The sequence below is a fragment of the Mytilus trossulus genome, chromosome 1 (assembly GCF_036588685.1).
Source record: "Mytilus trossulus isolate FHL-02 chromosome 1, PNRI_Mtr1.1.1.hap1, whole genome shotgun sequence".
In the NCBI taxonomy this organism is placed as follows: domain Eukaryota; kingdom Metazoa; phylum Mollusca; class Bivalvia; order Mytilida; family Mytilidae; genus Mytilus; species Mytilus trossulus.
In genome coordinates, this window is record NC_086373.1 from 57047733 (window position 1) to 57064797 (window position 17065).

A 17065-nucleotide genomic window follows, 5' to 3' on the forward strand; every position below is an offset into this window, starting at 1 on the left:
ACTTTTATATATATTTTAATAAATTGTTGAGAAAAAGGTACTTTTCATTCATATTTAATAAATATTGATGAACATCACGCACAGTTTATTATTTCTGTCGTGTCGTTGTTTGTGAAGTAAATGATAACAATCACATTTGGATAAACACATAATAAACAGATCTTAGGCAAAATATAATATCAGATTCATAGAATAAACAAGACAACAAGAAAAAACATGTTTTATTTGACTGTAAAAGATCGTTTTATTAATAAAATGAAACATTTCTGTACTCATGGTACTGAAGTTTTCTTAAACTTCGTAATGGAGCAACTTCCGGCTTCATTTCCTGTCAAGAAAAATATGAAATTATTTCAAAATATTCGATTGTACATGGTTTTCACACATTTTTCATGAATATTCCTATCCAATTAGCCGATATATTCTAATAACCGATATTCGATTATCCGATGTATTTTGACTGAAATGTATAGGGAATGGTTCGGTGTTTTGACATAATATTACAATAGCCGATATATTCGTTTAACCGATATCCGATTAGGTGGAGTCTACTGTATTTATAAGCATGATCATGATGATAAGGGATAAATTAGACAAGTTTTATGTCCTACATTGTGTACAAGTATGCATCCTATAGCTTTTTCTCAAATAAAGTTAGTATCACAAATGTTCCAGCCAAATTTCAACATCGCAAGACAAATTTCTAATGCCACAAAATCATGTCAATGGTTCACTTAAGTGTTTCAATTTCATCAAGTAGAGATAAGTTCCACATGCATGCATAAGAAAGTGAAAACGCATTAAGTCTGACGGGAGTGAATCACACCTTAGCTGCTCCATCGAAAAGAATGAACTTATTAATAACCCTGATGTGAGAGAGGCATACACATTCGTTATTGTAAATAACTGCAAACTTTGAAAATCATCAAACTTATGGCGATTGAAATTTGCTCCATAAACAATTATAGTGTCCCTCCCCCTCTTTGAACATGTGGTCCACAGAAGGAGAACAATTTCCTATCTGATTGTAAAATTTAAAAACAAAATATTTCACTCAAATTTATGTGAAGCATGTGCTCCATACATTAAGGTAAATAGAGTTGTCTCCCTTCTATAAAAGAAATCTAAAAACGAATTAAATGGTTTAGATTCTCATCTAACAGTAAAAAAAAGGAAGGCAAATTAAAGAACATGGATTTTACTTTCTAAATAATCCTCTAAATATAACATTTTGTCGGTTCTTCTGGTCTTTTCTGTGATAAAAATATGAGTAAAATTTCGACAGGAATTCAGCAATCTAGGTCAATCTGTGTCTGATGTTTTGATTGGCCGAAGGCTCTGGAATTCAAGCCGTATTCACTGATCATTTTGAGCTGTATAAAGCGAAATCTGAATTGCAATAACGATGTAGGCGTTGTTATAATCGACAAAAAATGAATTTATAGGACGAAGAATCATTAAAACATTATAAATATTTATTTCTTTGTTTGACCAATGAGAGCTACCGAAACAAATATCAAAAGATAACCTTCTGTTGTTTCGAATTCGATGCAAATATTCCTAAAACAAAGATTGAATTTTTTTAATTAACTTTTTACTCGCTAAAAATTTTAGTTCTTATATTGTGTCCTCGACAAAAAATCTCGAAGCATATGTTTTTCCTAAACTCTATCAGTGCGAAAATATCATTAATAAAAAAAGCCTGAAATAAAATCCTGTCATCTGCAAGATTATAGTGAACTTGTAGATTTCACCTTAATTTATCATGTTTTCAAGAGTTTTGAGACTTAAGAATAGTCTGATCTCTAATCAAAGTCATATTCGTAAATTTTGCAAATCGCAAACACACTTGGTAATTCTAATTTTCCTCCTGATTTGAACTTTTTCACAGTTGAAGAATTTGATGGAAAACTTAAAAAAAACTATATATAGTTTTATTTTATTGTCATGCCTTATCAGGGATATAAACATGTTGCATGATTTTCTTGACATTTTATAGTCAAGTCATTAGATTATCTTGCAAAAGCTGTTTTAGTACACTGAGTTAGTTAATGTTCATCCATATTTGTCCATTTGTTATGATGAACCTTAATGTTAAATTAACTGCCATCAATGGCATTATAACAATATTAAACATGGTTTTATATATTAATACAATATTAAATAAATAAGCTTTATTTAAAGTCGCCATAGTGGATATACAAACAAGGACATAATAGTATAAGCTCTATAATTAGCTTCATGCATACATAAAAGGTTCCAGTGGCGGATCCAGGGGGGGGGGGGGGGGGGGGGGCGGGGTTCCAGGGTTGGAACCCCCCCCCCTTTTTTTTGCTGATCAATGCATTTGAATGGGAGCATATAGTTGGAACCCCCCCTTTACTCTGGGTTGGGAACCCCCCCTTTTTAAAATGGCTGGATCCGCCACTGGGTTCATAAAAAGGAATTGAAAAACATGTTAGTGCTGCTGTCACGGAATAGAAGTTCCTTCATAATATAAGTTCCAAACGGAAAAATATTCTGGAATATTATTTCCACAGGAATAAATATTACAGTAGATGTTCCTAACGGAATAAATAGTATAGAATATTTGTTCCGACAGGTACAGGTATTATGACATTGTTTATAATAAAGTTTCCTTTGGAACTTCTGTTAGGTGGAACAAATATACGTTGACACTAGTACAGCACACAATCTACTTTATCTACAGTCAGCTATGAAGGGCCAAGAAATGACATGTAAAAATAATTCAAACAATGAACAAAAAAACAATTAAAAATACAGTAACCAATGAAATGTTTATCTTCATGTTTGATGACACACATTATAATAAATCAGAGGAATGGTATCATGTGTGTGAAAACTTCAACATTTATCACGTTTTTTGGAAAATATAATTATTTACAGCAAAATTTCAGAATTAAACATGTATCAACATGATCAAGACTATTCAACATTACTACACATGATACCATTCCTCTGATTTACTTTAATGTATGTAAAGCTTTAGATTGCACTTCCAAATAGTAAATAAGAAACCAAAAAGAAGAGGAGAGATGAGACCTTATTGATTATGATATTTCGCCAACATGCCCAATGAGGAGGGGAAGGACGTTGGGATTGGGTGTTTTTAGCTTGGGAATTCTTTTTTCCAATATCGGGATGTCAGGATTTAAATTTCTTTAAATTTGTGACCTCTGGATTTCATACTTTTAAGCCCAGGATTTTGGGATCAGGACCCCTCTAGCATGTCTAGCAGACCAAATCTGAGATTGCCTTCTCATTATATTTTAGTTTGTCCGAACCCTTCCCAAAGGTAGACACCGTGGGTAGGTCGGTAGACATTTTCTTTTTTATTGCAAAGAGAAATTGAGGTGTCAGATGTTTATTATTCTTCATATCTATCAGGTCTATCTAATTAAAAAATAATACTTTTTTTACATCAGGACAATATAAGATTTTGAGTAGGCAGCTATTTTCTGGGTAGGTACGTTTAGAGGGTTAGGGCAAAGAAACAGATTATTTTTTATGGCCTTATTAATTAGTTCTTGGAACCCCCCCTTTTTTTTGCCGATCAATGCATTTGAATGGGAGCATATAGTTGGAACCCCCCCTTTACTCTGGGTTGGGACCCCCCCCCCCCCTTTTTAAAATGGCTGGATCCGCCACTGGGTTCATAAAAAGGAATTGAAAAACATGTTAGTGCTAGTACAGCACACAATCTACTTTATCTACAGTCAGCTAGGAAGGGCCAAGAAATGACATGTAAAAATAATTCAAACAATGAACAAAAAACAATTAAAAATACAGTAACCAATGAAATGTTTATCTTCATGTTTTTATGGCCTTATTAATTAGTTCTTGTCAATATATCATGCATATACAATGCATGTACATGTATGTAATATATTTGTCACTAGACATTAAGTAAACAGCAATCATCAAAATCCTAAATTTAAGAAGATTTGTATATGATTATTTAAAAAAATCTTTTTCTAACTGTCATTACAGGATCTGAAAAGAACATGTCTGTATGATTTCCATGTTCATAATGAAGGGAAAATTGTTCCATTTGCTGGATGGGAAATGCCAGTACAATATAAATCAGGAATAACTTCAGAACATCTCCATGTTAGATCTGACGCTGGTTTGTTTGATGTCTCACATATGCTGCAGACAAAGATCACAGGCGAAGACAGCATTAAATTTATTGAAAGTATGACTGTAGCTGATGTTGAAGGATTAAAAGAAAATCAGGGAACTTTGAGTGTATTTACTAATGATACTGGTGGTATATTAGATGATTTAATTATCAACAAAACAACTGATGGATATTTATATGTGGTATCTAATGCTGGATGTGCAGAAAAAGATCTGAGAAATATGTTGGTATGTTATATTGGAAGATAATCCAATAATTTGTTTTAAGGCAACTGCTCTAGTAAATGCATTTTAGTCTAGAATGAACTTTAATAATCTGTAGAACATCTTAAGTTAAATGTCTAATATAGATACATTGCACGATGCAAATTCAGAAATGTTTTGGTGCATTTATTATTACAATTGTTGATCATTGAACAAAAATTTATTATTTAGGATTAATAAAGGATATGCTGCATACAAATATTGCTTAAGAATATGAGATGAGAGTATATTTTTACAAAACCTGTATTTATCAAAAATGTAAAATATAATATTTTTCAGAACACAAGAGAAGGAAGAACTTCAATGTTTGCCCTTATGTTTTAAGAAAATCATTAGAGAAACTTATTCTACCACTGTATCTCAGGGCACATGACACATCTTCTCTATAATAATGAAAATAGTATTTTCTCAAGTAAAGAAGTTTCATATCACACTGAATTCATACAATTGAAAATAGTTATGCTTTATTTTCTCAAGTAAAGAAGTTTCATATCACACTGAATTCATACATATGAAACTTCTTTACTTGAGAAAATAAAGCATTGTATGAAATCAGTGTGATATGAAACTTCTTTACTTGAGAAAATAAAGCATAACTATTTTCATTATTATAGAGAGGATGTAACATTGTATGTAGAATTAATATCTAAACCAAATCTTCTAAAATGTTTACATATATGCATTGTAGTATCATAAGATATATGAGAGTAATCTCTCTTTAATCTTCTTTGTATTTTTTATGCCCCACCTACGATAGTAGAGGGGAATTATGTTTTCTGGTCTGTGTGTAGGTTCGTCCGTAGGTTCGTCGGTCCGTTTGTTCGTCGTACCGTCTGTCCCGCTTCAGGTTAAAGTTTTTGGTCAAGGTAGTTTTTGATGAAGTTGAAGTCCAATTGACTTCAAACTTATAAGTACACATGTTACCTATGATATGATTTTTCTAATTTTAATGCCAAATTAGAGATTTTACCCCAATTTCACAGTCCACTGAACATAGAAAATGATAGTGCAACTGGGGCATTCATTCGTGTACTGGGGACACATTCTTGTTTTCTCACTTTTTAAAAATCATTCCAGCAATTATTTTGTTTACAGAACTTAAGAATACTTGAAAATTATGTAGAAGCTGTCATTATAAATAGTATGTGACTATCTATAAGACAACTATTCACTAGTGTCAAAATGACATTGATGTCAGAAAAAAAGTTGTTTCATCCAATATCTTACAAATTCTGATTTTTTTCTCTCTTCAGACTCAAGCAGAACTATTCAGAAACGCAGGTGGAGATGTGGATGTGGAAATAATATGTAATGGTTTATTGGCACTGCAAGGTATGTTTTATTAGTGACTGTAATCAGTCAGATTTTTTTGAACAATTTTCAGATAAGATTATGAGGTCTATATATATATGTGTTCCAGACCGTATGAGTATTTGGACCGTACACGTACGGTCTGGACCGTATGCATACTTTTTCAAAATACTCATACGGTCGGACCGTACGCGTACAGTCTGATTAATATCATTGATTAATATCATTAAGAAGTTGCTTAAGTTTATAAGTTACAAATGCATGTAACAGATTACATAACCTAACTATCAAATTAATATGGAAAAGTTCAATTGTAATGGAAATAAAAACTTTATTTTTTGATACATGTATTTAAAAAAAATCACACTAATTAAATCAGTTATAAACATCTTGTTTTTAGCATGTTGATCAGTTAAAAATTATTTGAATGATGATCATTGAAATTGACGATTTCAGAAGTTAACATAATGTGGGAGGAAAATTGTTTAGAATATTAGAAACTTTACAAAAACTGCAAATGCAAAGGAACATGAATGAACTGCAAACATGTAAATGTAAAAAAATATTACATTACTTGTGGTAGCAAGTGTCACCTTGGGCGAGAGTACCAAATAGGATTCAGATATACAATTAAACAAATATTTAATTTCAAGTGTTCATTTGTTCATCTTATCCATCTAATTTTAATAATTACAATTTATAAAAATAAAGATTGTGATAAATGTTTTATTAAATTTAACCCATTAACAATCACATGTATGATCAGCTCGTACTGGACCATACGCGTATACTTATACGGTCCGAGCGTACACGTATGGGCTGACCATACGAGTATACATATACGGTCTGGACCGTACGCGTACGGTCCAAATACTCATACGGTCTGGAACATATGCATGCTTCTAAGTTTAGAATTTTATATTGTTCAAATGTCTGATTTTATATGTTTGTAAAATGAAAATTGTTACACAAAAAAATAAATGAGCCCACAGTTCTCCAACCAGTATCGGAAAATTATCAACTGTGTGTTGTGAGAACACACAACATTTTGCAGTAATTATTGGGTGAACATTTTTTTGGTGGGGAATCATGAAACTAATTGAATCCGTTAATTATGTTTTAAAAATGTTATCTTTTGTAGGTCCATCTGCTGGTAAGGTGATGCAAGAGGCTGTTGACTTTGATATGAACACTTTACCATTCATGACAAACAAACAATGTAGTGTATATGGTATATCTGATTGTAGGGTAACACGGTGTGGATATACTGGTGAAGATGGTGTTGAGGTCAGTAACAAAATGACATATTGGTAACTTTATGGCATTCCTAAACATAAGACAGAATTTGAGCAAACTTACCAACTTTTCTACAGGGCATAACATTGTGCACTTCATGCAAGGTGATCTTTGATGTTTCGTATTCAAAACCAGGGCATTTATTTCTACTCATATTATTGGGATTCAATGACAGACACATTACTTCCTTGGAGTTTTACACATTTTGCTAGACCTTATTTGTCAGTTAAAAAAAAAATTAGTATGATAGTCAAGGGATTTTATTGCCAAAACATTCTATTTGAGTGCAGGTTTGCTAACAACAATATATATAGAAATTGAAGTTCCTGTAAAATTTATTCATTTAAAAGGACACTTAAATTAAAAATCAATGTTCATATGATTGTGTTATTTCTTGACAAAAATGAAAACAAATACAATTGAATAATGTTGAAATAAATCCAAGAATATTTTTCCATTAGATATCAGTTCCATCAGACAAAAGTGTGGAGTTAGCAATAAGACTGATGAACTCAAAGGCTGGAAATGTCAAATTAATAGGTCTTGGAGCAAGAGACAGTTTACGACTAGAAGCTGGTCTATGTTTATATGGGAATGATATTACTGAGACTACAAGTCCTGTAGAGGCTACATTGATGTGGACCATTGGTTAGTGGCATATTAATTAAGAGGAAGATTAAAGTTGTCAGTTTTTCCTATAGAAGAATTTTGATTTTTTTTTTTCAATTCAGTTTTTCAATATTATATTGACTTTATGATATAAGCTATCCTTAACCCTGTCAACAACTTTACATACAAATATATATATATATGTAGCAGATATATTTAGATGTGTCATACTATTTGAATAGAATGATGCAGTGTTCAAGTTATAAAAATTATCCCTCAGTGCTGTAATTACCATGTGGTGAGAAATGATAAGAATTTAAACAATGAATATAATCCAGACTGTAAAGTTAGAGAAAAAAAGGTAAATAAAATATGAAACAAAAGAGAACTTCCATTAATGAAGAGATTTAAGCAAACTACATTGTATATGATAAAAGGGATGATTTTTCATTTCCTATCGTTAATTATCCGTTTTTAGATGGTGACGTTCCCTTGTCACCATCTTACGGTGTTTATATATCTCAACTTGTACGATTCGCTCGTGTATGTAACAATGTTTTAGATTTTAACGAGAGAAATTTATGTATTACTGAAAAATTATTACACCAGGGTTTTCGATATCACAAACTAGTCAAAACATTTACTAAATTTTATCATCGGTATAAAGACATCATTCGTAAATATAGCTCAACATGCAGACTTCTTATACATTCAGGTATTTCATATCCAATTTTTTATGGAAATATTCTTTATAAAGCACAAAGGTGTCAGTATTCACCTCAGAAACTTACAAAACCTTTAAATAGACTTATTAAGAAGGGATATAATTAAAATACTGTTGTCAAGTCATTAAAGATTGCATATTTTGGCGTTAATATTGAGTCACTGATAAGGTCTTTGCGTCGGAAATTAACACATTTATTCTAAAAACAGTTGTTGGCATGACACGGGTTATGTTCTTCTCATATATGTTATGATGGTATGATACTAAACCCCTAACGGGAAGGATTGTGCCTGATGTTCATATGATGAAATCATAATCTTTCAGTCAGTTTAATTGAAGTCTAAAGCTGGCATTTCAGTTAACTGCTAGTAGTCTGTTGTTATTTATGTATTATTGTCATTTTGTTTATTATTCTTTGGTTACATCTTCTGACATCAGACTCGGACTTCTCTTGAACTGAATTTCAATGTGCGTATTGTTATGTGTTTACTTTTCTACATTGGTTAGAGGTATAGGGGAGGGTTGAGATCTCACAAACATGTTAAACCCCGCCGCATTTTTGCGCCTGTCCCAAGTCAGAAGCCTCTGGCCTTTGTTAGTCTTGTATTATTTTAATTTTAGTTTCTTGTGTACAATTTGGAAATTAGTATGGCGTTCATTATCACTGAACTAGTATATATTTGTTAGGGGCCAGCTGAAGGACGCCTTCGGGTGCTGGAATTTCTCGCTACATTGAAGACCTGTTGGTGACCTTCTGCTGTTGTTTTTTTATTTGGTTGGGTTGTTGTCTCTTTGACACATTCCTAATTTCCATTCTCAATTTTATATATTATGGTAAACAAAATCAGTAATGACAGAGAGCAACCAAAATTAACCACTTGACTACAGGATGACAGGCTTTTATATTTGGACTGGGACAAAAAGAATATGGCAATGTCAAACATTAGGCCAAAAAAAAATATATGTCTGTTTCCTGTTTCCCGACTGACCCTTACTCAAAGCCCCCGACCCTAGATCACTAAATGAATATGATAAAGTCAAACGTTTGTGTGAGTGCTCAATACACACTTTAATCTCACAGTGGTTTAATTTAGATCATCATAGTGTTTACTGAAAAAATCAGTTGAAAAAGGCTTATCTCATCAGTATGTCAGAAAGATGTCCTTATAAAGAACAAGTTTATACTGTAATCTGAATTTTATTGTTTATCACTTATAAAGGAAAAAGAAGAAGACAAGATGCTGATTTCCCTGGAGCAGAAGTCATATTAGAACAGATAAAACAGAAGCCAACAAGAAAAAGGATAGGAATTATATCTGAAGGTCCACCTGCTAGAGGTTTGTTATATGATTGTATGCTACCATAGTGTAACAAATGATTATGTCGGAAGCATGTTCACAGAATTTATTTAAAGATGATATGTTTTAAATTTTAATATCTGTTTTATTTTATTGTGTTTATTTTAAGCCCACCCACCTCACCCATATGGTCAAGAGAGCTATTCTCGTCACTTTGTGTCTCATCATTGAAGTCATCGTCCTCTTCAGTTTACTTTTTTTACAAAATATATTCTCCTTTAAAACTACTAGGCTAATCAGCAAGAAAAGATCTACAAGAGTCAAAATTGCTGAAATGGTCAGTGTACTACTTATACAAGTTAATGCCCCTAAATGAAAATGTGTACCCTAGTTTATGTGTTATGGAAAATCTATAAAAGATAAAAAGAAACTTGAAGCAACAAAATTTATCAAAAGACAAAATCTACAAGTAGGTCAGCAAACCAAAGTAGTAAGTAAACTTTATTTATAAATGAAGATTTTAACTCTTTTTTTTTAAATTTGTGCAAAAACAATTAGTAGTTAGAGAAAAATCAGACAAGTTAAACTTGTCTCATATAAGAATCTCAAACTGTTTTTTAGCTCACCTGGCCCACAGGGCCAAGTGAGCTTTTCTCATCACTTGGCGTCCGTCGTCGTCGTTAACTTTTACAAAAATCTTCTCCTCTGAAACTACTGGGCCAAATTAAAACAAACTTGGCCACAATCATCATTTGGGTATCTAGTTTATAAAATGTGTGGCGTGACCCGACAAACCAACCAAGATGGCCGCCATGGCTAAAAATAGAACATAGGGGTAAAATGCAGTTTTTAGGGACGGCACTTTTTTTTAACCCCACCACCCACAGAAATAAAATTTAATTAGAACAGCACTCCCTTTGCATTTTGGTAATTCAAATACAACCACCCACATAATATTTAAAAAAATTGCCTTCCATGAGGGGGACATAGTATTTTCTGGAACAGCCCTTAGTTGACCCCTTTAGGAGTAATGCCCTTTAAAGTCAATTTTCAACCATTTTTCGTAAATTTTAGTAATCTTTTACAAAAAATTTCTCCTCTGAAACTACTGGGCCAAATTAATCCAAACTTAGCAGCAATCATCTTTGGGGTATTTAGTTTAAAAAATGTGTGGTGTGAACCGTCAAACCAACCAAGAATGGCCGCCATGGCTAAAAATAGAACATAGGGGTAAAACACAGTTTTTGGCTTATAACTCAGAAACCAAAGCATTTAGAGCAAATCTGACATGGGGTAAAATTGTTTATCAGGTCAAGACCTATCTCTCATGAAATTTTTAGATGAATCAGAGAACCCGTTGTAGGGTTGCTGTCCCAGAATTGGTAATTTTAGGGAAATTTTGCTGTTTTTGGTTATTATCTTGAATATTATTATAGATAGAGATAAACTTTAAACAGCAATAATGTTCAGCAAAGTAAGATTTACAAATACCGGTAAGTCAGCATGACCAAAATAATCAGTTGACCCCTTTAGGAGTTATTGCCCTTTAAAGTCAATTTTTAACCATTTTTCATAAATTTTATTTATCTTTTACAAAAATCTTCTCCTCTGAAACTGCTGGGCCAAATTAATCCAAACTTGGCAACAATCATCTATGGGGTGTTTAGTTGAAAAAATGTGTGGCGTGACCGGCCAAACCAACCAAGATGGCCGCCATGGCTAAAAATAGAACATAGGGGTATAATGCAGTTTTTGGCTTATAACTAAAAAACCAAAGCATTAAGAGCAAATCTGACTGGGGTAAAATTGTTTATCAGGTCAAGATCTATCTGCCCTTAAATTTTCAGATGAATCAGAGAACCCGTTGTAGGGATACTGTCCCTGAATTGGTTATTTTAAGAAAATTTTGCTGTTTTTGGTTATTATCGTGAATATTATTATAGATAGAGATTAACTGTAAAGCAATAATGTTTAGCAAAGTAAGATTTACAAATAAGTCATCATGACCAAAATGGTCAATTGACCCCCTAAGGAGTTATTGTCCTTAATAGTCAATTTAAAAAAAAATTCATAAAATTTGTAAATTTTTACTACCGGTAACATTTTCCACAGAAACTACTGGGCCAAGTTCATTATACATAGTGATAATTGTAAGCAGCAAGAATGTTCAGTAAGGTAAAATGTACAAACATATCACCATCACCAAAACACAATTTTGTCATGAATCCATCTGCTTCCTTTGTTTAATATTCTCATAGACCAAGGTGAGCGACACAGGCTCTTAAGAGCCTCTAGTTTTTAAATCTCAACCTTTTTTTTCAGGTGGAACAAAAATATATAATGAATCGGGTACTACACAGATTGGAGAGCTAACAAGTGGTTGTCCTTCACCTTCATTAAAAAAGAATGTATCCATGGGATATGTGGAAACTCCATTTTCTAAAGTTGGAACTGGTGTTCAGCTGGAAGTACGAAAAAAGATGGTGCCAGCTACTGTGTCAAAAATGCCATTTTTGAAGTGCAATTATTTCACTGGCTAGTATTGTGAATTATTCTTGTCATTTAGGTATCTGGACCATAATTGAATTTGACCACATACTAATTATTTAAAAGACCTGGTTGCGCTTTGTACACGTTGTATGCAAACCTGACTGCATCAGAAATCTTCTTTTTCACATGATAAATTTCTTCAGGGAATATTTTCAAGTTTAAAGATTATTTCATACTCAGGAATATTTTAATTTCATTTGTCCTAAAAATATTACAGTTATTAGATTATGTTTTTTTTTTTAACTTTTAAAATATCAAAGTAATTTAAAAAAAAATATATATAAAAGTTGAACTTATATTTGTATTATGGTCCAGATACTTAAATGATATGTCACTTTATACATTGTTATTTGAAAATAAAGATTTATGACTTTTAAAACCTATTACTGTGGATATCAATTTTTGGAGATATTTTAATTTGTGGTTCAGCTGTATTCAGGAAACCCACAGTATCCAATGAATAATGATGATTCCACAGTATTATCATGGTCACAGGTCACTACTCACCATACATCATTTTAGTGCTTCGAATGTGATGTCTATAAGGGCTTTTGAAACATATTATAATGTCCTAATAGGTATTTAAAACTTGATGATTTCATGTAGGCTTAAAAGCTTTATTTTTCTATGGAAATTTAAAACCAAGAGTCAATGATCTGCAGTTTATAGATTTTTTACTTAAAAACAGAAATTACTTTAATTTGTGATTTGACATATTTTTGTTGTTTTTATAAATTTTAATGTTTGGTTAATAAGCAGTTTTAAGAGTCTTAAGCCATATAGTGTTATCTCTGCTTAGTTTCCAGTGTTCCGGCTTGAATCTCAAAAGAGTGCTGTTTGACAAAATGGGCAGCCTTCAACCAGGTTATAAAGGAATTGTTAAACAGTGTAAATGACTTGGAATTTAAGTAAACTTAAGAAAAATGTGCTATATAATTTTAAATTTTTTATGAATTCCTTTCTTTAAATTACTTGCTTAAAATTATGTAATCTGGGAACCCTTGCTGGACAAACATCCCAAGTGTTATTCTAAATTAAATTTTATAAGAATATTGTTATCATGTTATATTATTTGTTTGTTTATTTGTTGAGATTCTTTGTGACATGCTTTAAGTACAATTTCACGATATTAATTTCTATAGCATTTAATAAATAATTAAAATCTGTATCTTCTCTACCTTGTGTTTTTTTTTATACCTTAGTGAGTTTCAACCATACTTAAATACTCTCAAATGTTTCATGATTTATTTTTGTAACACTTAAAAAAGACCTGTGTTTGCTATGACTATTATGAACATGTCTTAAATAATTTATAAATTCAGATGCATTACAATGTATAACTGTACTTTTCATTGGAAGTTTTACAGAGACTGTTTATTGAATGATTAAATATAAATGTTTATTGAATGAATATAGCATGATGTGAGCTACCATGTAAATGTTGCACAAAATGTGAATCAATTGTGTGTTGTTGAAGTATTGTGTATGATTGTTCTATGATATTATTAAAAGTGTGCACATATGTTTTATAGAATAAATCTTATATATTATCTTTATATGATTTTGTCTAATTGGCAGCAAATTGCCGAATATGCAAAGGCTATCAAGCTTTTAAAATAATGGGTGTGAAATGACCTCAAAACCTAATACTACCAGTATTTGACCTTACATTGATAAGTTTTTCCTAAACTAATAAAATCTTCCTCTGGAAAGGGAACTATTTATTTCAAAACAAGAATACCTTTCATATAGCAAATGAAAGATCTGTAAGCTTTGCTTTTAAAGACATGCAAAAAACGTTCTGCTTTACGGACTATAGATTTCATTTCAAAGTTTAAAAGTTACAGAATTTACTAAAAGAATCACATAAGACTTATAAAGATCTATGAGAAGTAGGTCAAGGTCAGATAAGTTCTGTCAGACAGACATCTATACCTTATAATTTGTTCAAACACCAAATATAGTTGATCTATGGCCTATGGTAATTGAATAACACACCAAAAGACAAAAACCTAACATTGACTAATGAACCATGAAAACCTGCCACAAAAACATGTTCCCCTTACAGTTACTCCATACCACATATATAGTTGACCTATAGCTATTACTAAAAGTATTGAAAAAATAGACCAACACACAAAAACTTAACATTGACGGTCAAATGATCAATAAGCCCTGAGAATGAGGTTATGGTTGTCTTTCTGGTATTGTTTCACATCTAACACCTTATTTTTTGAATTTTGTATTTGCATTGTGTAATAGATCAAATTTATTTGTTCAGTGTATGATAATTGTTTGTGTTAATATGTCTTTTGATTGAGTTAAGCCATTTCAATTTATATTTAATAGTGTCTTTCTACATGTTCTATGTTGTGATGTTACACTACTGTTTCAGATAAGGGTGAAGGTTGGTATCTATTAAAACCTTTCAACCCGTTGCATTTGTTTGCATCTTTCTCAAGTTAGGAACCTGATGTTTTCAGTGGTTTTTGCCTGTTGATGTGGTTCATCAATTCTCATATCTCATTGGTTTTCCTGTTTGAATGGTTTTACAATAGCTTGCTGTATGTGAGCCAAGGTTCTGTGTTGGAGGCCATACTTTGACCTATAATGGTTTACTTTTACAGATTGTGACTTGGATGGAGAATTGTCTCATTGGCATTCATACTACATTTTCTTATATAATATCTAATAAAAGTCATATGATACCTGTCACACAGACATGCACCAAATATAGTTCACTTATTGCTTACAGTACTTCTAAACCAGATCAAAACACAACAGGAATGTGTCCATAGTAATTGAATGCCCCATTTGCACTATCATTTTCTATGTAAAGTGGACCGTGAAATGGGTAAAATCTGTAATTTGGCATTACAAAATTAGAAAGATCATATCATGGGGAACATGTTTCAAGTTGATTGGACTTCAACTTCATCAAAAACTACCTCAACCAAAAACTTAAACCTGAAGCGGGACGGATGGACAGACCCACAGACCAGAAAACATAATGCCCATTAATGGGGCATAAAAACTTAACTTTGACCAATTAAATATGAAAAAGAGGTTAAAATCTGATGAAACCATGCCAGAATGACATGTACCCATTACAATTTTTCCATACTCCACATATAGTTGACCTACTGCTTGTAGTACTAGTATTTGAGAAACATACCTAACCATGTAACTAATCCCTTGATCACTGATCCATGAATTAAGGTTGAGGTAAGGTGAACCCTGTCTGCCAGACATGTAGACAATGGAACAAACCGATATAGTAACCCTATTACTCATAGTTAGAGAGATATTCAAGTGACGAAAAAAAAATAAGAAGTTTTTTTTCAAGCATGCTTAACCATGAAAATGAGGCCAAGGACAATGGACATATGACAGAAGCAACTTCGGGAAAAGTTATCTGCATACAAGATATGAAGCATCCAGGGTTTCTACCTTCTGAAATATAAAGCTTTATACAAACAGTTCACACTGCCTGTGGAAAGTATTACTGAAGCCTTGCATACTGCAACAAAAGTCGCAGGCAACACAAAAAAACAAAGATTAATTCACATGTCCACATTTATTCACAAACAATAAACAAGTATAAGTATAATAAGTAACAAATAATTCCTAAAAATAGAAAAAAATAAGTTATAAATAGCATATAAGGAATTAGTTTCATATCTGCTGTCAAACATTTGCAACTTTATTTTGTTAAGACAAAAGTAGCATAACTACAGTTTTATTCACATTTCATTTTCATTTATCTTAAATAAGCAGCTCTGAAAAACAAACAAGAAACAAATCTTTCTTCAAAACATGACTTTTAAATCAGATTAAAATGAAAATCAATACCGGTAAAAAAAAACCCATGATAAATGAATAATGTATCAAGCATCAACTGCTTTTAAAAGATGTATTTTATGTATGTCAGTTGAGTGCAATGCTCTAAATTGGAGGCTTTATTTACACCAGAACAGATTAAATTAACATGCAGTTTATCAAAATATATCTTAACTGATCAGAACTGTTTTTAATACACACAGAATGAAATGAAACTGGTACGGACAATATTATTTAAGTAACGAAAATCACAAAACATTATATAAGAAGTTATAAATTTCATAGAACACTGATGAAATTGTATGCATTTTTATATATCTGAGGTCTTGCACAATTATGCTTGCTATTCACATGGCACACACACATTGCTTACTAGACCATGAAAGTATTATTTCGTTTCAACAGAAAATCTAGTCATCAAACATTATAAACAGTATCCTTGGCATGGTAAAAATTATGTATTCAAAATGTATATTCAAAACTGATTAAAAGAAGAAAAGGAAGAAAAAGGGGAGATAATTCAATTGATAAAACTTGTTTAACTATCAAACATGGTATAGTCATGATAGTACTGATTTAAATAAATGGATTATTCAACAGCAGCACTACACAAACATGACAAAGAAGACCAGAAAATACACAAATCATTTACTGATTGTATATTTATAGGAAAACTATAAAAAAAAAAAAAAAAAAAAAAAAAAAAAAAACCTATAAAACACCTGCTTTTTTATGTTTATTTGCATAGTATAGATGAAATCATGCCATTTTGTAAATGAGATTAAAAAAATAATAAAATGCTGCATAGTACTTGGAAAACAAAAAGAAAATAACAAACAATGTAAAACAAATTATTATCAGTTCATAATTTTTGTTCTAAATAGCAATGTCTCCATGCAGTCACCAATGTTTGTTTTTTTCAGAAATGAACAAATGCACATCTCTCCACTTAAAGAGTGAAGATTATCAAGTATACATGCTACTTTAATTTAATATACAGATAGCATTGCAT

The 17065-nt window shown here is 31.6% G+C and overlaps 2 protein-coding genes across 4 annotated transcripts in view; one reads left to right on the top strand and one right to left on the bottom strand.

Moving 5' to 3' along the window:
* LOC134727976 (inhibitor of growth protein 3-like) overlaps positions 1-1490 on the bottom strand; it is a 19199-nt gene extending 17709 nt beyond the window's left edge. For both annotated transcript variants that reach the window (XM_063592385.1, XM_063592377.1), the window contains exon 1: positions 1203-1490. In XM_063592385.1, the coding sequence (XP_063448455.1) occupies positions 1203-1230 (28 nt within the window). In that variant the 5' untranslated portion in view covers positions 1231-1490. The remainder of the gene's footprint in view (positions 1-1202) is intronic.
* LOC134727993 (aminomethyltransferase, mitochondrial-like) lies at positions 1386-12645 on the top strand. 2 transcript variants are annotated; one of them, XM_063592404.1, is made up of 7 exons: positions 1386-1407; positions 4012-4389; positions 5679-5757; positions 6878-7023; positions 7494-7680; positions 9586-9702; positions 11986-12645. In XM_063592404.1, exons 2-7 carry the CDS (start codon positions 4087-4089, stop codon positions 12201-12203), a joined length of 1050 nt encoding a protein of 349 aa, XP_063448474.1. In that variant the 5' UTR covers positions 1386-1407; positions 4012-4086; the 3' UTR covers positions 12204-12645. The 2 variants fall into 2 exon arrangements, with proteins under 2 accessions (XP_063448474.1, XP_063448466.1); XM_063592396.1 differs by lacking the exon at positions 1386-1407 and adding an exon at positions 1684-1852 and having other exon boundaries at positions 11986-12644.
* The last annotated feature ends 4420 nt before the right edge of the window (positions 12646-17065 follow it).

Coding starts and splice junctions, on each gene's coding strand:
- LOC134727993 (XM_063592396.1), top strand. CDS start 1,766: ATGTTTTCAAGAGTTTTGAGACTTAAGAATAGTCTGATCTCTAATCAA. Junction 7,024..7,493: donor CTGGTGAAGATGGTGTTGAG/GTCAGTAACAAA, acceptor TTTTTCCATTAG/ATATCAGTTCCATCAGACAA. Junction 9,703..11,985: donor TGAAGGTCCACCTGCTAGAG/GTTTGTTATATG, acceptor CTTTTTTTTCAG/GTGGAACAAAAATATATAAT.